Consider the following 22216-nt stretch of genomic DNA (forward strand, 5'->3'; position numbering starts at 1 on the left):
TGGATTAAAAATATTTCCCCTTTTGATTTACTTTTGATTCTCTTGAACCAAAGCAGGATAAAAGATCCAGGAGGTATGCTCAGGAGAGAAGAGGAGTTAGAGAGAGACAGGTGTAACAGTGAAGCTGGGGGGAGCGGAGGTAGTGAAGGTGGCTGATTTTAAATACCTGGGGTGAATCTTTCAAAGCAATGGAGAATGAAGAAGAGAGTGCAAGGCAGCGTGGAGTGGGTGGAGAGTCAGAGGCGATTTGTGACAGTAGGATGTGAAAAGGAAAGGTTTACAAGATGGTAGTGAGACCTGCTATGACGTATGGTTTGGAGTTGGTGACACTACCAAAAAGACAGGAAGCCAAGCTGGAGCTGTCAGAACTGAAAATGCTAAGATTTTAAATGGGAGTGACCAAAATGAACAAGATTAGAAATGAGTACATCAGAGGGAGAGCTCAGGTTAAACAGTTTGTAGATAAAGTTAGAGAGGCAAGGCTGACATGTGCAGAGGAGGGATAGCAGATATTCTGGGCAAAGGATGTTGATGCAGGTGCCAGGGAGGCGGAAAAGAGAAACATCACAGAGCAGCTTCATGGATGTAGTGACAGAGGACACGCAGAGGGTAGGTGTGACGGAAGAGGATGTTAGGGATCATGGGTGAGATGGAGGCAGAAGATTCACTGTGGCGAGCCCCCAAGGGAGCAGCTGAAAGAAGAAGAAGAAGAAGAGTGAATGACCCAATGCTTAAAAGAACTAATGGTGAATGAATGTCAGCACTCACTCTGCTGTGTTTAGTATAGTAATTGGAAAATTCTAGCATGTGAAATAGTGACCGTGATCTGTTATTCCAAGCCTGCTGACAACCGAATGAGTGGCATGGCTGTAGAGCATACTCTAGTATAGTTCGACATTCTAAAATATTTTAATATCATTAAATATGGTTTTCAGTCATTTTTACACAATAAAAGGTAAGGATTACGATTAGGATTAGGGTTAGCCTCAAGGCTTCTTCAGCAGTAAATTGTGCTACATCCTAGTTCATAGCAAAACAGTACAATGTAGACATTAGCGGGCATTTTAAACTAAATCAGAGCATATATACTGAATATTTGCAGTGTTATAAATGACCACACACAACTTTCCAACCCTGCATTGTCACAAGTCTGATCACTCAAAGCCGGTTCATTGTGCTGCACTGGCCAAAACACACAACCACTTTAATGTCATCTGATATTTGCTGTGCTGTTTTTACAACATTTAGTAAGTCATTGTTGATTTAGACTTATCACACGTGAGAAGAATATATATGGCACCTTTTTGGGGGAGGAGGGGGGGGGGGGGGGGGGGGGGGGGGTGAGGGGTGGGGTGGGGTGGGGTGGGGGGTGAGGGGTCAGAGGTCAGGGGAGGGGTGGGGGTTTTTGCCTGGGGGGATTGCCCCCCACACCCCCTTTGCCGAGCTTAAAAACTGGCATCTTGTGCACGTACGAGCACGCGCGCATGCACTCTCATGTACGCGCTTTCACTCTTCCGAAATGGGGCACTTCCTGTGGCCGTGCGGTCCCACTGCGCATGCTCTGTTTCCTCCTAGCAGGGTGTTTTTTAATTAAGGTTCATCAGCCGCTGTAGGCATTTTGTTTTTCATGGTAAATTTATACAAACAGGAATTTCTTTGTCTTTTTATTCTATAGAAAGACTTTTGTTGTCAGATAATCGAACTGAAACAGCAGTGTGCTTTATAAGCAGATTTTCTACGGTTAGTTAAGCGACTCCCCAACCTTGTTGCATTGTTTCTAACAACTCATTGCTGGCTGTTTTAGACTTTAAGACGCCGTTTATCTCAAGAAATGGTGAATAAGGATGTGGAGAGAGACCAAGCTTTTATCCCTTTCATTAAATAACTGCATCCCCCCCCCAAAAGAAACTTTCACCTAAGAACAGCGCCGTTAGTTCGCATTAATTTTCAGTTAAAATTTAAAATAATTAAAACAAAAATACGCGAGGGCTTTCCCAGACATTCTTTAAAACACAGATGTGCAACGCATTATTTAATTAGTGTTTATCAGCCGATGCGTTTTAGTTTTCAGTGTGAATATATACAAACAGGAGTTACTTTTGCAATAGTGTTTTTACACACTCTAACCGAAATGGTAGATTTTGTGTGTTTTTAACAACTGCACTTTGGGGAGGGGGGTAGTTAAGGTGAATTTGAGGTCTGTGCTTTGGGGTGGGGGAAGAGGCATAAAGGTTTATAAAAGCCAGCAAACTCTATCCTTGAGCCTGACACCTGCACGTTAGTTTGTGTATTCGACCGTAAATTTTTAGAGAAAATACGCATTGAATTTTGATGCCATTTTTAAAACATAGATGTGCAATACATTATTTTAATGTTGTTTATCAAACGCTGTGTGCGTTTTGGTTTTCACTGTGAATGAGTTACTTTTGTAAATGCAGGATCACATTTTTTTAATGGTGCTTTTTAGACACTGATCTGAAAGATAAATGCTTTTGGTAGAAGCAGCCTTGCTGGATTTGTTTTTTAACTTGGTGAAACATAGTGCAAAACTCTTAATTCAGTATTTTACAGGTTTTAACTGTGTGGTCTTTCTGGAAAACGTAGGTCCACTTGTGAAATGAGAGCATGCACCGTGCTCTTCAGAATTGTCAGCTTTGCTCGTTTCATGGGTCCTCTGTTGATAAAACTGATTTTTAATGGATCTTAATGTTTAGAGACAATAGCGAAGGTACTGACCTGTGCGTCTCTTTAAACTCTAGATGTTAAATTTTAAGGCTACATATTATTTATCTTGCACTAAGTCTGCTTGGCATATGCTCTGTATAAAGGCTCTGGACCTTTCCAAAAAGGCGTAGAGGCAACTTTAGCATGATTAATTTATTACAATGTCAGTTTCTGGGAAGTTTTCCCTCCTGTGTCTATGGCTGGTGCAAGTTTTTTGTTTATTTGTGAAACTGAGCGTGGTTGTGGACAATTCCGACTGTGCTGTTTGAATTGAGTTTCGTGTTGGATCACTTTCTTTAATTGTTAATTCTCTGCGAGCAGTGAAGAACCAAACTAGTACTTCAAAGTTTTAAATCCATTTTGCCCCAGTGGCCAGTGCGAAGTTGTGCTGCAGATCCCAGCATGAAAGCTGAGGGTCCAGCCAGCCGGCAGAAAGGCCAGTTGATGCCTCGACATGCGTTGGAACCGGTTTTGCCCGCACAGAGCGTTTCTGACATGCTGGCGTTGCTTATGCATAAGAGAAAAGCAACAATACAGCGTTGCTCCAAGACATCCTTTCACACGGTATGTATGTATGTCTGTCTGTCAGCGCTAATTATTCAAACCCTGTTTAAAAGGCGACTCATTTGTTGGCCAAAAACATTTCCTCTAAATTTGCAAAGTTACTGATTTAAAAATATATATTTTCGTCACACTCTAGACTCTTGAGCATATTTATATAGCAAAATTCACAGTGGTATAACCATGTTAAATAAAAGATGCCCAAGTGTGCACCAATGCACTCTAATGCATGCCTTTAAACTGTATGCTGATAAGTCTGTATCCATAATTTGTGGATCTGCTGATTTGTTTTTTTTTAATGTGGCACTTTTTTTTTTCACGAACTGCAGATGATGAAATCCTCTTTATTTGAGAAAGTGTCCCTAAGCTATTGTTGTTCATACTTACTGAGTTCCCTAACCACTTCTTTACTATGTCAGCAAACTTTCTGAACAAGAAAGGTATCGTAGATTTAAAGACACATCTTCATTGAAGCAAAGGCAAAACATTGAATTTTATGTTCATATTAAAGAGTGAAAATCCAAAAGCTGCTGCAATCTTTTGTATTAATGATCTCTCTCTCTCTGTGCATGTGTGTGTGAGTGAGTGAGTGTAATGCTATGTGTGTGTGTGTGTGTACAGGAGAAAGGTGATGGCAGGAGCTTTTTTTTAATGCATTTCGAATCAACTTTTTTTTTGTTTTACAAGAAGTGTATTTCATACATTGGAACAAATGTAATCTTTTCTATACTTTATAAGTATGAAACTCTAAAGATTTTAAGTTCATGCACATTGTGAAACAAGAATCTAAATCTTTCTGTCACAATGATTTCTATAAACGCATGTTGTTTATGGGATAATGTGAAAAATCTTTTGTGGGCTCTAATAATGATCAGTGGTGATTGAAGAGGAAGCTTGAACCCTGGCTCTGGAGATTTTCATGACAAGTGACAGTGCAAACATTTGTTAATGAGAGAACATGTTTTATCATCATAACGACTGCGAATTTAAGCGTCGTTAAAGTGTTGACTCGTGTTTTTTAATAGAAGACTTAAAACACTAAACTCTAATTTCAGGGGTTTATTTTAAGTTTACAGAATATAACATCTGGTATGACAATGAGTTTTACTTCTCACTGTCTGTGTTATGTGTATCTATTTATCATGTATGCTACTCTGCTCTGTGGACTAAAATGTTTCATTGTATTCATGAAATAAACCAGAATTTCAATGTCCGAATCTTTTACTGTTTTTCTGCTTTTGTTCACTCCAAGTTTGACAAAACCCACAGCTCACTAACAATGTGGAGCAATCTCAATGTATTTAGCTGCTTTTTCCCTAAACACAATCAGTTGACTGAGAGAAATGCCTGTAGTCCTCACTTTGGTCATTTTGAATGTTGAAGGAGATTTGCTCCATAGACACCTTATACTAGTGTTTCCTACACTTAATCCACCACTACTATGTTCTATTTAAACCCAGATTCCTTTTATAGTTTGCAGTGAAAAACCATTGCTTAATGGGACAGAAGTACAAGTCACTCTTCCCTAACACATTGTAGATAAGTTTATTGCTGGACAACACAGCTAGCAGTCTCACACACTCTTTAGGTTTTTGAAGTTTTGTGTGTAATGGTTTAGTGTATCAAACCTTACCCTTTTCTCCCAGTATCACAACAGTATGACTCCCAAAGTACGGCTCAGTAAACAAACAAGGACTCTGAAGTCAGAACAGAAAGATACAGTTGGAAGATGAATGATTGTGTTTTTTATGATGCGTAGTAAACTACCCCCTCTTCTTTTTCTCTGTGTTGTTGTTCTTGTGTGTATGCTTTAGAAGTCAAAGTATACATTAGCCACACTTACAAAAAACATTTTGAATTTCATTTAGAACTGAGATTCTACGTTGTAAGCAGAAATCTTATGCTCAGCCATAAGTGTGTTTCCCCACTTTCACAATGCTAAGGTGTCAAATCCACAACCCCCAACAGATGGTTTGTCACACACTGGGTTCAAACACTCAAAAAGCAACACAACAGCAGGTTCAAGAAGGACAAGGCCCCCTTTATTTGCACAGCCTCACACACCATAGATTTTTAAAGTTGTGGTGTACAATGGTTTAGCCACAGATGTGACTTCTACTTTTGATAAAGATCACTCCACATGCATATTTCTTAAGAAATGAAGCGTCTTTATTAAGCTCTTATTTATACATGTCTACACAATAATAGACACCGTGTGCTCTGTGACATTATAGTCTTCTACTTCAGCTTCCATTGGTTTGCATTTTCAACTCCCAACCTTTCAGGTTGTTATGAACGACTTATATTTCTAACACTTTGTGATGTAAAAGTGAACCACGCAGCTTTTTTATTTTCTGTCTGATGGAAGGACTTAAGACACGAGTTATTTAAACAATTCTAAATGACAGTGTGACGGCCATAGTACTTTATGCGGGTCAAATATGTTAAGGATAATGTTTCTCAATGTAACATGGCAAAGAACTTTTGGTTAGGATACAACATTTTGTAAACAGTTACCTCAGAAGCTGTACTGTCAGATCTATGTATGTAAGGTTAAACTTGCCACAGTACATCCACTTAAGTAAGTAACCAAACACATAAAGTCACCCTCACCAATAATCGACTGTTCCTTGAAAAAACGTAGCACAAACAGACAACTGACTCAGCAATGATAAGTAGAGCTACCCGAGGCCGATACTCAAGCAGAAGAAAATTAAAAGTTGTTTTGTTTTTTTATGGCTCGAAAGATTGAAGAAAAATATGTTTAATAATTCAACAAGAGCCGCACCTTCAACACATGTACATTCAAATTTTGGAACAGGCTCAACATTGCTGTTGTTCAATAGTTTTTATCCACTCTCAAAAGTCATTTTATGACTTTAATATTTCCAGCTGATAAGGAGACTTACAGCATTTCAAATGTGCGTCCAAATGCTTTAAACATCCGCTTTGTCTGTAACGACAGTCTCAAACTGCAGAGCATTGTTTTTACTCAAATTCAGCATTTTCTGATGAAAATTTAGCTGCTTTTTTTTTCACTGTAACACCCCCCTCAATGCCATTTTTTAGGATGATATTCTTGGAGATTCATTTTTTAAATATATATTTGTGCTTTTGGAGTGAGGGTATCTAATACGCACGTTGTCACTGTGTTTTGTACTACCAACTGCGAGGGCTCTGCTTTTACTTTGAGCAGTCTGGTTTTATTTTGTCTCGTCAGTGTGTGTGTTTTTCAAAGGAGATCTTCATCAGTTTGATTTTGTTACCACAAACTTTGTGTAAAGTTCACAACAGAGGTAAAGAGATTTAAACACACCAGTTTAAGGAGGCATGCAGGGGTTGGACCAGTTGCACAGGAGAGGTGAAGAAGAGAGTGTCGGCGGAGATGTGCAACAGAAGCAGAGGGAACATTTTACAAGATGATAAATGGCAGATTTAGATGATTACGGATTTTTGTTGACAAGATTAAAAGACACGTCCATCACAGTTTAGCAGCATTTCAGTTTGATTAAATTAAAGTTGTTGTTTTTTAAAACTACACAGGGTTTATTTTCTCCTTTGATAGTAATCATATTGAACATGTCAGTGATGGAAACAAGAATATAAAGAAAAATGCTAAACGTGTGTCTAATTAAACTGTTCCTGTGAACCATAAATCATCCTTTAGCATGTTCGGTGTTACAAACTTGAAGAAGCACAGAAAAGATCATCAGACATTAATCAGTTTTCAGCCTTCATTCATATTGAAATGTTGAAATCTTTCCTGCTAGACCGAAGTGTAGCGTTTGATACCGTTGGCCATAACATTTTATTACATCTATTATTAAATGGAGAGTCCTCTTCACACACTGAAGTCAATTATGAAGCTCCACGGCTTCTGTGCAAAGACTAGTTCTGTTTACATTATACTTGCTTTAGAAGGCATAGCATACATTTTTACTGCTATGCAGATGATACCCACTTTTATTGGTTAAACTGCTTGTATGTCTTAGACACATAATGAGCTTTAATTTTCTGCTTCTAAGTTCAGATAAAACTGAGGTTATTGTAATATGGCATAAAAATCTTAGAAACACTGTTGCTAACAAGATCCTTACTCTGGGCGGCATCGTCTGTTGTAGTGATTTGACACATTATAAGTAAAATTGAAGCACACAATCCCGTCGCACAACATCAACATTTATTTATATACAAAAATAAAAATGCTTTTTTTTTTTTACATAAAAGAATTGTAACTTTACAATTCATCACCGATTACGTGGGTACATAGTCCTCATCCTTAGCCCATAGTGGTTCGGGTAATTCCTCAGGGCCTTGGAAGGGCGGCCATGCCCAGTCTATCTCATCAATGTCGGGAGAGTCGCCAAAATACAAAAAATCTTCCTCATCGTCGGTGTCCATAGTCCACACTTGTGGCGGTGAATGGGGTGCGCTCCACTCTGACACTGGTGAATACGGTGCGTCTTCACTCCAATCTTCAAATGTAGGGTTTGTGGATGGATCTTCAGAGAGTAAAGATTGCACAGCGTCCCTGATAGTACCAAGTACCAAGTATGTACCAAGTTCTGCCACATTGATGGTTGATTGAGCAGAAGGGCTGCAAGATGTCATTTTTTCATGGAGATATTCAACCCCAAAAGATAAGAAAGGACATTATCGTTCTTTTCTAAAGTTGACGGCCAGCTCTCCGGTTTTAAAAATCGCTGCCACTCCTACCCGCTCCTCTAAGACATCCCACTTCCAGACCACGCCCGCCTTCTTTTACTTTAAAAAGAAGACCGCCGTCTCATTCCTTCAAAAGCCTTTTTTTTAGCTCAAAAACAGAAAGAAAGATGGACTCTGCACCCCTGCATCGCGCTGAGGAGGACAGTTCCTCGGACGAGGGCACAATAGTACCCGACACGCCCGGTTACTCTCGCCCCTTGGAGAAACTGCAGCAAGCCGACGAGCTTGACGGTTGGGCACCTTCTTTATTCATCGATACCGTGAAAACCGCGGTGTATCATCTAGTCAACCTTGTAATCAACAAGTACCGCACCGAAGAATGCAACGGCTGTAAGTTCGATCAACCCAGCCAGAGACAGCACGAGTGTCTGCAAGTGTTGGAGGATGACTTTTACGCTGAAAATTATTACAGCATCAGAAAAAGACTCCTCACCCCTCGTTTCATTCCTTCCATTCAACGCCTGCTGATTGCCCGGAACATCAAAACGGACGATGTCAAAGTCGCCACAGTGGCGGAGACTCTCTTGCATGAGCTCAAATCAGTGAGGAAAGTCTTTGACGCCATTACCGAGGCCTACGACAATCTAGTGGGGGAGGATGTGGTGAAAATCGGACAGCTGTGGATGGTCACAGAATGTTACAAAGGAGGCCGCTAATGCTTTCTCTGAAAGACTGATTCTTTCCAAAAAAAAACACGTATGGTACCGTATCTTTAAACAGTTACCCTTTTTTTCTTTCTTAAAACGTGTAATCTGCATTTTGCCACATCTTTTAAAAGCATGTACGCTTTTTCAAGCATGTATCTTACATTTTAGCGCATTCAAAAACAAACAAACAAAAAAAAAAACATGTATCCTGTTTTCAACCACGTATCCTGATATGGCCCTGAGGAATTACCCGAACCACTATGGGCTAAGGATGAGGACTATGTACCCACGTAAAGTTACAATTCTTTTATGTAAAAAAAAAAAAGCATTTTTATTTTTGTATATAAATAAATGTTGATGTTGTGCGACGGGATTGTGTGCTTCAATTTTACTTATAATGTGTCAAATCACTACAACAGACGATGCCGCCCAGAGTAAGGATCTTGTTAGCAACAGTGTTTCTAAGATTTTTATGCCATATTACAATAACCTCAGTTTTATCTGAACTTAGAAGCAGAAAATTAAAGCTCATTATGTGTCTAAGACATACAAGCAGTTTAACCAATAAAAGTGGGTATCATCTGCATAGCAGTAAAAATGTATGCTATGCCTTCTAAAGCAAGTATAATGTAAACAGAACTAGTCTTTGCACAGAAGCCGTGGAGCTTCATAATTGACTTCAGTGTGTGAAGAGGACTCTCCATTTAATAATAGATGTAATAAAATGTTATGGCCAACGGTATCAAACGCTACACTTCGGTCTAGCAGGAAAGATTTCAACATTTCAATATGAATGAAGGCTGAAAACTGATTAATGTCTGATGATCTTTTCTGTGCTTCTTCAAGTTTGTAACACCGAACATGCTAAAGGATGATTTATGGTTCACAGGAACAGTTTAATTAGACACACGTTTAGCATTTTTCTTTATATTCTTGTTTCCATCACTGACATGTTCAATATGATTACTATCAAAGGAGAAAATAAACCCTGTGTAGTTTTAAAAAACAACAACTTTAATTTAATCAAACTGAAATGCTGCTAAACTGTGATGGACGTGTCTTTTAATCTTGTCAACAAAAATCCGTAATCATCTAAATCTGCCATTTATCATCTTGTAAAATGTTCCCTCTGCTTCTGTTGCACATCTCCGCCGACACTCTCTTCTTCACCTCTCCTGTGCAACTGGTCCAACCCCTGCATGCCTCCTTAAACTGGTGTGTTTAAATCTCTTTACCTCTGTTGTGAACTTTACACAAAGTTTGTGGTAACAAAATCAAACTGATGAAGATCTCCTTTGAAAAACACACACACTGACGAGACAAAATAAAACCAGACTGCTCAAAGTAAAAGCAGAGCCCTCGCAGTTGGTAGTACAAAACACAGTGACAACGTGCGTATTAGATACCCTCACTCCAAAAGCACAAATATATATTTAAAAAATGAATCTCCAAGAATATCATCCTAAAAAATGGCATTGAGGGGGGTGTTACAGTGAAAAAAAAAGCAGCTAAATTTTCATCAGAAAATGCTGAATTTGAGTAAAAACAATGCTCTGCAGTTTGAGACTGTCGTTACAGACAAAGCGGATGTTTAAAGCATTTGGACGCACATTTGAAATGCTGTAAGTCTCCTTATCAGCTGGAAATATTAAAGTCATAAAATGACTTTTGAGAGTGGATAAAAACTATTGAACAACAGCAATGTTGAGCCTGTTCCAAAATTTGAATGTACATGTGTTGAAGGTGCGGCTCTTGTTGAATTATTAAACATATTTTTCTTCAATCTTTCGAGCCATAAAAAAACAAAACAACTTTTAATTTTCTTCTGCTTGAGTATCGGCCTCGGGTAGCTCTACTTATCATTGCTGAGTCAGTTGTCTGTTTGTGCTACGTTTTTTCAAGGAACAGTCGATTATTGGTGAGGGTGACTTTATGTGTTTGGTTACTTACTTAAGTGGATGTACTGTGGCAAGTTTAACCTTACATACATAGATCTGACAGTACAGCTTCTGAGGTAACTGTTTACAAAATGTTGTATCCTAACCAAAAGTTCTTTGCCATGTTACATTGAGAAACATTATCCTTAACATATTTGACCCGCATAAAGTACTATGGCCGTCACACTGTCATTTAGAATTGTTTAAATAACTCGTGTCTTAAGTCCTTCCATCAGACAGAAAATAAAAAAGCTGCGTGGTTCACTTTTACATCACAAAGTGTTAGAAATATAAGTCGTTCATAACAACCTGAAAGGTTGGGAGTTGAAAATGCAAACCAATGGAAGCTGAAGTAGAAGACTATAATGTCACAGAGCACACGGTGTCTATTATTGTGTAGACATGTATAAATAAGAGCTTAATAAAGACGCTTCATTTCTTAAGAAATATGCATGTGGAGTGATCTTTATCAAAAGTAGAAGTCACATCTGTGGCTAAACCATTGTACACCACAACTTTAAAAATCTATGGTGTGTGAGGCTGTGCAAATAAAGGGGGCCTTGTCCTTCTTGAACCTGCTGTTGTGTTGCTTTTTGAGTGTTTGAACCCAGTGTGTGACAAACCATCTGTTGGGGGTTGTGGATTTGACACCTTAGCATTGTGAAAGTGGGGAAACACACTTATGGCTGAGCATAAGATTTCTGCTTACAACGTAGAATCTCAGTTCTAAATGAAATTCAAAATGTTTTTTGTAAGTGTGGCTAATGTATACTTTGACTTCTAAAGCATACACACAAGAACAACAACACAGAGAAAAAGAAGAGGGGGTAGTTTACTACGCATCATAAAAAACACAATCATTCATCTTCCAACTGTATCTTTCTGTTCTGACTTCAGAGTCCTTGTTTGTTTACTGAGCCGTACTTTGGGAGTCATACTGTTGTGATACTGGGAGAAAAGGGTAAGGTTTGATACACTAAACCATTACACACAAAACTTCAAAAACCTAAAGAGTGTGTGAGACTGCTAGCTGTGTTGTCCAGCAATAAACTTATCTACAATGTGTTAGGGAAGAGTGACTTGTACTTCTGTCCCATTAAGCAATGGTTTTTCACTGCAAACTATAAAAGGAATCTGGGTTTAAATAGAACATAGTAGTGGTGGATTAAGTGTAGGAAACACTAGTATAAGGTGTCTATGGAGCAAATCTCCTTCAACATTCAAAATGACCAAAGTGAGGACTACAGGCATTTCTCTCAGTCAACTGATTGTGTTTAGGGAAAAAGCAGCTAAATACATTGAGATTGCTCCACATTGTTAGTGAGCTGTGGGTTTTGTCAAACTTGGAGTGAACAAAAGCAGAAAAACAGTAAAAGATTCGGACATTGAAATTCTGGTTTATTTCATGAATACAATGAAACATTTTAGTCCACAGAGCAGAGTAGCATACATGATAAATAGATACACATAACACAGACAGTGAGAAGTAAAACTCATTGTCATACCAGATGTTATATTCTGTAAACTTAAAATAAACCCCTGAAATTAGAGTTTAGTGTTTTAAGTCTTCTATTAAAAAACACGAGTCAACACTTTAACGACGCTTAAATTCGCAGTCGTTATGATGATAAAACATGTTCTCTCATTAACAAATGTTTGCACTGTCACTTGTCATGAAAATCTCCAGAGCCAGGGTTCAAGCTTCCTCTTCAATCACCACTGATCATTATTAGAGCCCACAAAAGATTTTTCACATTATCCCATAAACAACATGCGTTTATAGAAATCATTGTGACAGAAAGATTTAGATTCTTGTTTCACAATGTGCATGAACTTAAAATCTTTAGAGTTTCATACTTATAAAGTATAGAAAAGATTACATTTGTTCCAATGTATGAAATACACTTCTTGTAAAACAAAAAAAAAGTTGATTCGAAATGCATTAAAAAAAAGCTCCTGCCATCACCTTTCTCCTGTACACACACACACACACATAGCATTACACTCACTCACTCACACACACATGCACAGAGAGAGAGAGATCATTAATACAAAAGATTGCAGCAGCTTTTGGATTTTCACTCTTTAATATGAACATAAAATTCAATGTTTTGCCTTTGCTTCAATGAAGATGTGTCTTTAAATCTACGATACCTTTCTTGTTCAGAAAGTTTGCTGACATAGTAAAGAAGTGGTTAGGGAACTCAGTAAGTATGAACAACAATAGCTTAGGGACACTTTCTCAAATAAAGAGGATTTCATCATCTGCAGTTCGTGAAAAAAAAAAGTGCCACATTAAAAAAAAACAAATCAGCAGATCCACAAATTATGGATACAGACTTATCAGCATACAGTTTAAAGGCATGCATTAGAGTGCATTGGTGCACACTTGGGCATCTTTTATTTAACATGGTTATACCACTGTGAATTTTGCTATATAAATATGCTCAAGAGTCTAGAGTGTGACGAAAATATATATTTTTAAATCAGTAACTTTGCAAATTTAGAGGAAATGTTTTTGGCCAACAAATGAGTCGCCTTTTAAACAGGGTTTGAATAATTAGCGCTGACAGACAGACATACATACATACCGTGTGAAAGGATGTCTTGGAGCAACGCTGTATTGTTGCTTTTCTCTTATGCATAAGCAACGCCAGCATGTCAGAAACGCTCTGTGCGGGCAAAACCGGTTCCAACGCATGTCGAGGCATCAACTGGCCTTTCTGCCGGCTGGCTGGACCCTCAGCTTTCATGCTGGGATCTGCAGCACAACTTCGCACTGGCCACTGGGGCAAAATGGATTTAAAACTTTGAAGTACTAGTTTGGTTCTTCACTGCTCGCAGAGAATTAACAATTAAAGAAAGTGATCCAACACGAAACTCAATTCAAACAGCACAGTCGGAATTGTCCACAACCACGCTCAGTTTCACAAATAAACAAAAAACTTGCACCAGCCATAGACACAGGAGGGAAAACTTCCCAGAAACTGACATTGTAATAAATTAATCATGCTAAAGTTGCCTCTACGCCTTTTTGGAAAGGTCCAGAGCCTTTATACAGAGCATATGCCAAGCAGACTTAGTGCAAGATAAATAATATGTAGCCTTAAAATTTAACATCTAGAGTTTAAAGAGACGCACAGGTCAGTACCTTCGCTATTGTCTCTAAACATTAAGATCCATTAAAAATCAGTTTTATCAACAGAGGACCCATGAAACGAGCAAAGCTGACAATTCTGAAGAGCACGGTGCATGCTCTCATTTCACAAGTGGACCTACGTTTTCCAGAAAGACCACACAGTTAAAACCTGTAAAATACTGAATTAAGAGTTTTGCACTATGTTTCACCAAGTTAAAAAACAAATCCAGCAAGGCTGCTTCTACCAAAAGCATTTATCTTTCAGATCAGTGTCTAAAAAGCACCATTAAAAAAATGTGATCCTGCATTTACAAAAGTAACTCATTCACAGTGAAAACCAAAACGCACACAGCGTTTGATAAACAACATTAAAATAATGTATTGCACATCTATGTTTTAAAAATGGCATCAAAATTCAATGCGTATTTTCTCTAAAAATTTACGGTCGAATACACAAACTAACGTGCAGGTGTCAGGCTCAAGGATAGAGTTTGCTGGCTTTTATAAACCTTTATGCCTCTTCCCCCACCCCAAAGCACAGACCTCAAATTCACCTTAACTACCCCCCTCCCCAAAGTGCAGTTGTTAAAAACACACAAAATCTACCATTTCGGTTAGAGTGTGTAAAAACACTATTGCAAAAGTAACTCCTGTTTGTATATATTCACACTGAAAACTAAAACGCATCGGCTGATAAACACTAATTAAATAATGCGTTGCACATCTGTGTTTTAAAGAATGTCTGGGAAAGCCCTCGCGTATTTTTGTTTTAATTATTTTAAATTTTAACTGAAAATTAATGCGAACTAACGGCGCTGTTCTTAGGTGAAAGTTTCTTTTGGGGGGGGGATGCAGTTATTTAATGAAAGGGATAAAAGCTTGGTCTCTCTCCACATCCTTATTCACCATTTCTTGAGATAAACGGCGTCTTAAAGTCTAAAACAGCCAGCAATGAGTTGTTAGAAACAATGCAACAAGGTTGGGGAGTCGCTTAACTAACCGTAGAAAATCTGCTTATAAAGCACACTGCTGTTTCAGTTCGATTATCTGACAACAAAAGTCTTTCTATAGAATAAAAAGACAAAGAAATTCCTGTTTGTATAAATTTACCATGAAAAACAAAATGCCTACAGCGGCTGATGAACCTTAATTAAAAAACACCCTGCTAGGAGGAAACAGAGCATGCGCAGTGGGACCGCACGGCCACAGGAAGTGCCCCATTTCGGAAGAGTGAAAGCGCGTACATGAGAGTGCATGCGCGCGTGCTCGTACGTGCACAAGATGCCAGTTTTTAAGCTCGGCAAAGGGGGTGTGGGGGGCAATCCCCCCAGGCAAAAACCCCCACCCCTCCCCTGACCTCTGACCCCTCACCCCCCACCCCACCCCACCCCACCCCTCACCCCCCCCCCCCCCCCCCCCCCCCCTCCTCCCCCAAAAAGGTGCCATATATATTCTTCTCACGTGTCTTGATTTCAGTTAAGTTTTTCCATTATGAAGATATTTGGTTTGTCGTGTATTTTGTTGAGCTCTATGCATGCCATTTGTTACATGTTTGATATGTTTAACCGCCTGTAAATAAAGCATAAATTAGCTTATTATCCTCGCTACACCAATTCATGTAAAACAAAAAAACTGAAAAGCTGTAGGAGATGTAGACACATTCATAGTAGGAAGCATATATAAATATACAGCTGGGGTCATAATCAAGCCCCTTTTGTCCCGTGAAGGTAAACATTTTAAAATAGACTGTAGTGTTAGTGTAATGTAAGTCCATTACAGTAATTGCGAGTCATTAAAAGGGATTTGTTTGGTCCAGTTGTGTCGTTGGATCTGTGTAGCTTCAACAAAGGCCACCTTACTCCTGAGCCTTAACCTTGGGTCACGTTTCATGCTCATCACTTCACTGTTATCTACTCTAACCACACTTCTCCCTCTTCCCAGCCTCACTAGCATGCTGCATGATGGGATTGATTCCCTCCTTGATGTCGGGATCATGCCCTGTAACCAAATAGTGTTTTGAAGGCTCGTTGCGTAACCGTAGATGCTCGGGCGCCGTGTACAGAATGATGAATCAAAGTCGGGCTTGCTGTGAGTGAGTGTTTGAAGGCGGACTAAAGGAAGTATCTCGCGAGTGCTCTCCAGAGGAATGTTTATCTGCGACACGGATGTTGTATAATGCAGGAACACGGACTCAGTTTTTCAAAAGGAAATTCCATTTTAAAGTTGATGTGTGCTAAAGGAGTTTGTGCCACATCATGTCAGCCTAATTAAATGATCAGTAACACTTTTTAACAGGTTGTATTTTATTGAGATTCTATAAATTATTATTAAGTTTATTAATAATTTTTCTATTAATGCATTAGAAGCCTTCAATTTGGCTCCTCTGGAAGGTGTTTATCCTCCAGCATGGTGCTTTTTAGACATCTAGTCCAAAAATGTTTTATTAACAAATGATTACCATGTATATATGTGGTAATACTGACACAACTAACTTTATTTAATATGAACTGTAAGTTAGAATTATTACAGAATGATTCAGTATTGTGATAAATGCGATAAAAAGAGTTAATCTACAGCTGGATTTGACATGAATGGTCCATCTTTTCTTTCTTTTATCTTCATTCAATTTCCCAGTTGATGCCGATTTTTCTTTCTTTTGTATCAGGCGTAGGTATTATGTAAGCTGTAGCTTCAACCTACGCATTTTTGGTTTGTCATTTGATTTTGTTTTTTTAATCATTCAATTTCTCGTGATATAAATGAACAGAATAGAAATAACGACTGCAGATATCCATATTTCTGTTGTCTGGAATTAAAAATAAACTTAAAACTGTCTTACAAAATGAAATGAATGAATATGTAATTTATAAGAATAGTTGGTGCTTTGTGAAAATTCAGTTATTTATAAAAATGTGAATTTTTGTGTGGTTTGTTTTTAATCAGTTCACTACTGAGTCAGTTTAAATTAAGCAAATTAAGGAAATTAAGCAGACTCATTACATCTGATAATACACTCATAAGATCTGCTGCTTGGCTTTCATACACAGAAGAGGGAAAATGATACTAAGATGATGAAACCTCTTTGTAATGTAATAGTTTTGCCTGTGAGTTTGTTGGGTGAGCTTGTCTAGAAGGACAGCTGCTGGCAGCAGGTGTGGCAGCTGCTGCAATGGTCACGTATCAGAAAGCTCCAGCTATTGAGGCAGCGGTCGGTCTCTCAACTGAGCGGCATGCATGCGTTCTGTAGTGTTTTTAATGCTGTAAAACCCGCTGGATGTTAGCCTGAGATGCTCAAGTGCAGCTTGGTCAAATGTAACCAGATTACAGCTGATTTCCTTCTTCCGCTTCTGACTGCTTTGTTTCTCTCTTGGACTTCCGTAGGGTTCTCCATCAGATCCCAAATGCTCGGCCCAGTGTGAGGCTGCTGGTCGTGGGGGAAGCAGTGAGGGCAGCGTCCCTAGATTTGCCGACGGTATGAGTGGGGGAGCAGAGCAAACTGACATCTTGAGCGTGCTCTCCCTGGTCAAGGAACGATGGAAAGTGGTAAGTGCCGTGTTTTCCAGCTACAATAGGCAGCGTGTTTGTGCAGCCCCATCACTGCCTGTCCCGAGGTCACCCTCTGTTCCACAAACAGGATTTCTTTGTTCCTCAAACAATGCTTCCCCTGCCTATGAGCGCCACTGCTTTCTTTTTAAGTGTCTCACCTGTGTTTTCGACAGTTTGGGGTCATGTCTCTCTGTCCAGGTTCTGCTGCTGCAGTACGGGTGATCCAAAAATAGCCTGTATAGCTATTTGTGGCAGTGCATTGTGCTATAGGCAGCAGCAGCAGTGCTCCCCAAAGGCCCATGTCTCTCACTGCTGTGCCAGCCTGGGCTCCGTGTGAGGCTGTTATTCCTAACTGGCTCCACTTCCTGTCATCTAAGGAGTTACATAAGAATGCTGCAGCTAATCCCACAACTTTAGCTCCAAGTGCGACAGAAAACTCTGTGTGAGCATGGAGGACAGTGAAGGGCACATCAGAGCTTAGGGGAAATTAAAGCTGTAGTAGCTGAGATACAAGATGAGCTTGAATACTATTGGTAGTTGAGAAGCAGCTAAAAGAATGAAATAAGGACGATGCTATGCAGAAGTATAGGTGAACTATAAACTGAGTCATATAAATTCCTGCTGGTTAACCAGGAAGGAAATTTCACATTTGCCAGCAGTTTTAATCAGAATCATTTTTATTTTTTTTAAGTTAAATTAAATTTTAAAAAAAACCTCTCATTATGTTTTCACCCATTCAGTGTTTGCTTTAGTAGAAGTCAGTTTCTAGAATTTTTCACATTAAGAGCCACATCCCAGTGATTAGTTAAGTCCAAGTTGATTTCTATAGCACATTTACATTCAAATAAGAACAAAAAATCTGCAACTAAGGATCAAACCAAATCGCAGTTATATCATGCCACAGAAAGGATAATAAATACTATTAAATCACAAGGAGGTTAGTTTTAAAGCTTACCCTATGTTTTACTCTATATGGGGCTGTAATTAATAAAATAAACATTACACTGTATTCAATTAATTAACACTTAAATATAACAATTGAGGCCATAAGTTAATCAAGAAAGTATTTACAGAGGTCATAAATCAACTAAAAAGAGGACAATTTTCTCATAGACATTTTATACAATCAAGCTACTTTTGGCAATGAGAGGACCATTGTAGTATTCTTCTAGTTGACAAAAAACCTAATTGTCATAAACTCTGTGGAGCCTGAAATGATCTTCACCTCTTACTTTTACTCTGTAGAAGTAGAAGTAGTATTTTTATATGTCATATGTGCCATCATCTTTACTCCAGGTGAAGAAGATTGGGGGTGGTGGGTTCGGGGAGATCTACGAGGCGACGGACCTGATGACGCGGGTCAGCGTGGCACTGAAGGTGGAGTCGGCCCAGCAGCCCAAACAGGTGCTGAAGATGGAGGTCGCGGTGCTCAAGAAGCTCCAGGGTGAGTGCAAATGGATTCACTGATATCACTTATTGGTACTGGCTGATCGTCTCACACGTGCTGAGTATTTATTGTTATTATCCAGCAAATGTTTAAGAGAAGAAAAAGCATTCAGAATGTCTATCTTTATCATGTTTCCTTCCAAAAATCTCCTCCTAGGAGAAAATGCTGGTATCGCTTGTTAGTATCAGTAGCAGGGTAGAATAAACTCTCCCTCTGAGAATAGATATAGATCTGAAAACAGTTTGGCCCAGGGTTCAGCACAATTTGCCTCAGTCCATGCTGTGGAAAAAACATCTGTGGTGGTCCTGCTTTTTAACAGAAACAATACAGCAAGTGTACGGTTGTCTGTGCTTGGACACTCCCAGGGTTAACATAAAGTTAGATCCTTTAGGGGGACTGTGTTACTTCCATTTCTCTTTCTTTTATAAAAGAAAAAAGGTCCTTCCTTCTCCCTTTTACCCACAATGCTTTTTTACCTCCCCCCTCCCAAGAAGAAAATCAATGGGCTGGGATCATGTTTGCTGTCTAATGGCTTTGGCCTGGAGCATCGTGGTCCTGTTGCTTCCTGAGGGAATCGGCATATAATTTGAGATGGGCTCAATTCCAGCCCCCCAACCATTGCTGACCCGCCCAGCTGTAGAGAGTAAATATCAACCAGCAGATATATAAAGCATAATGGAGTCATATATAACCCACTTTCGACTTTGATTTATTTTTACCCTTAAATAACAATTTTGTAATAACAAATTATTTAAATAGATCTTGTCACTAACTATGCATGTAGACGCTGCTAGCTGAAGGGCTTTGGGGTGTGGCTGCAGCCAACCTGCCGGTGCAGCAACGTCCTTCCCATGCATAAACACACACACACAAACGCTCAAGGCATCCATGCACACATGTCTAGACCTGGCATCATGTGCTATATCCCATAAATCAGCAGGGAAATAATACAGTGAAGCTGCTGATGAGAGGGTAGGGACATTGGATATGGTAGGGCGACTAAGTATGATTCATACAACCAGCCCTCAAATAATACAGCACGTGTAAGGTGAGAGGAAGAATCCTGAAACTCTCTTGTCCTTCTTCCCTTAGGTAAAGACCACGTGTGTCGCTTTGTGGGATGCGGCCGTAACGACCGTTTTAACTACGTGGTGATGGAGCTTCAGGTTAGTCCCAAAGGAAAAGACTCGTCTCTAAAAAGACTCTAAATGAAGCTTCTTTAAGAGTTAACTAAATCATTCACCAAGAAAGTGTCAAACATTTGCTAATTTCAGTTTGTGCAATAAAGATTTTTTGCCTTTCCGTGTTTCATATGTTTGGAAATGTAAAAAATGTGGGATTTGGATTACTGGCTGTACAAAGCATTTTAAAATCAAGTCAAGCTAAGTTAAAGCTTTAGAATTTATTTGAGTAAACTTTTAGACATTTTATTCAGTGATTATTTGGGAAATTAATTTAAAAAGTAAAAGACAACCATGCAAAGAGCAAGAATAACAACACAAACAAAGGGAAAACTAAATTTATAAGAAATAAAACTTATAATTGAGCTATTAAACCTCCTCATAGCACCTATTCTGCTTTGATCACTAGCTTGTTTCTGTTTAGCGTATTTCCAGTCATGCTGTAACTGTGTCTTGTGGTCATAGCCACCATTCAGTCAATATGTGCAATGTTTGACCATTTTGATTATTTACCCTGACCTTGATTGGACTTTGGGCTGTTGACTTGGAGAAATCATGGTGAGCTCTTACTCAAAGTTACTGTTATATAGAAGATGGTTACATGGAACCAAAGCAAATAAACATTTTAGAAATTTCTAAAAATACTACTGCTTGTAAATAATTCAGCAGCTAACCTACAGTATATGCAAAAAAAAACAAAAAAAACAAACAAATATGGCCAAAAGAACAGTAACTATTTCCACTTTAAATGCATATAGCAGTTTGCAGAATATCAGGCAGAAGCAAACTCAAGCTGCAGGCTATTTTTTATTTTTTATTTATTTATTTAACCTTTATTTAACCAGGAAAAGTCCCATTGAGATTAAAAACCTCTTTTTCAAGGGAGTCCTGGCCAAGAGGCGACAACACATTGAAATTACAAAGTTACATACATATTATAAATAACAATTACATTTTAAAAACATTTTTCTCTGGCTCTCTCAGTCTGGACTTAAAAGCATTTAATGAAATAAGATCTGCTATCTTCCAGTCTTTTTGCATCTTGTTCCATGTGAAAGGGGCAGCATAAGTAAAAGCCCTCTTTCCCAGTTCAGTTCTGGCAAATGGTACATTGAGCAAAAAAAGATCGCTTGAACGCAGGCTGTAAGAAACAGTACTTCTCCGTGTGAGCAGATCGCAAATGTAGGTGGGCATTTGTCCAAGCAGGGCCTTGTAAATAAAAATGCACCAGTGAGCAAACCTCCTGGAGGACAATGCAGGCCATCCCACTCGAGCGTACAGATCACAACAATGGGTCAAGGCCCTACAGTTTGTAATAAACCGTAAAGAGGCATGATATACTATTGATAGACTGCATCACATGCTGTGAATTGCAGGTATAAGATTCGTTTTCCATCGACCACATGAGGCTGTGTTACCCAAGACATGATCAGAAATTATAAATGCATCCTACTTGAATTGGATAGTAGTTGGCCTTGGGGTGTTTTGAACGTGTGATCTGGTTGTAATTTGTGCAACCATTCCCACAGGAATGTCAAATTTTACTGCACCGCACTGGTTCCCGACCAAACCATGTGTTTAAACTGTTGTGTGCAGCTCAGTTCATGTTGTACCTCACTTTTGGCTTGTTTCCTGCCCACTGAACACATCTGTCTATCGCCCAGGCCAAACATTTCAAACAGTGAAGCCTTTAATGTGTATGCATGTTTAAATACTTTGGTCTTTTGTTTCATCATTTTTCAAACACTGTTCACTTTGTTTAGAGCACGATGGATGGATGGATGGATGGATGGATGGATGGATGGATGGATGATTTGATTGACTTGTTGTTCATTAAAAGCCAGGTGCAATGGGGAGATTTATCAGACAACTGCCTCTATACTAATAAATCGCTTGCGTGGCCCTGTAGGGTCGAAACCTGGCCGATTTGAGGAGAAGTATGCCTCGAGGAACATTCAGCATCAGCACCACCCTCCGTCTGGGGCGCCAGATCCTGGAAGCCATAGAGAGCATCCACTCTGTTGGCTTCCTGCATCGTGACATCAAACCGGTGTGTAGCAGGGAGTTGGGTGCAGGACATTCTTTAAATGCACATATGTCCCTACAGTATATTCAAGGCAGATAAGTAATATAAATATAGTCATATTTTTATTTCTATTGTCAGCATTGGACTCTGCCACTGACATCATTTTTTTGTAACTGGCTGCTAATATTGCTGCTGATTCAATAGTTTGCTTTTTGCTTACAGTAAGTCGGCTCAGCATCAGTGTTGGCTAGATTCCTAAAACTAACAAAATGTAAATATTGTT

At 39.0% G+C, this 22216-nt stretch overlaps 1 protein-coding gene across 2 annotated transcripts in view; it reads left to right on the top strand.

The window, feature by feature from the left end:
• ttbk2a (tau tubulin kinase 2a) overlaps positions 1–22216 on the top strand; it is a 34605-nt gene that overhangs the window by 2020 nt on the left and 10369 nt on the right. For both annotated transcript variants that reach the window (XM_063500002.1, XM_063500003.1), the window contains exons 2-5: positions 17115–17276; positions 18576–18723; positions 19819–19892; positions 21817–21957. In XM_063500002.1, coding sequence (XP_063356072.1) covers positions 17208–17276; positions 18576–18723; positions 19819–19892; positions 21817–21957 — 432 coding nt within the window. In that variant the 5' untranslated portion in view covers positions 17115–17207. The remainder of the gene's footprint in view (positions 1–17114; positions 17277–18575; positions 18724–19818; positions 19893–21816; positions 21958–22216) is intronic.

The sequence above is a fragment of the Pelmatolapia mariae genome, linkage group LG16_19 (assembly GCF_036321145.2).
Source record: "Pelmatolapia mariae isolate MD_Pm_ZW linkage group LG16_19, Pm_UMD_F_2, whole genome shotgun sequence".
Classification (NCBI taxonomy): domain Eukaryota; kingdom Metazoa; phylum Chordata; class Actinopteri; order Cichliformes; family Cichlidae; genus Pelmatolapia; species Pelmatolapia mariae.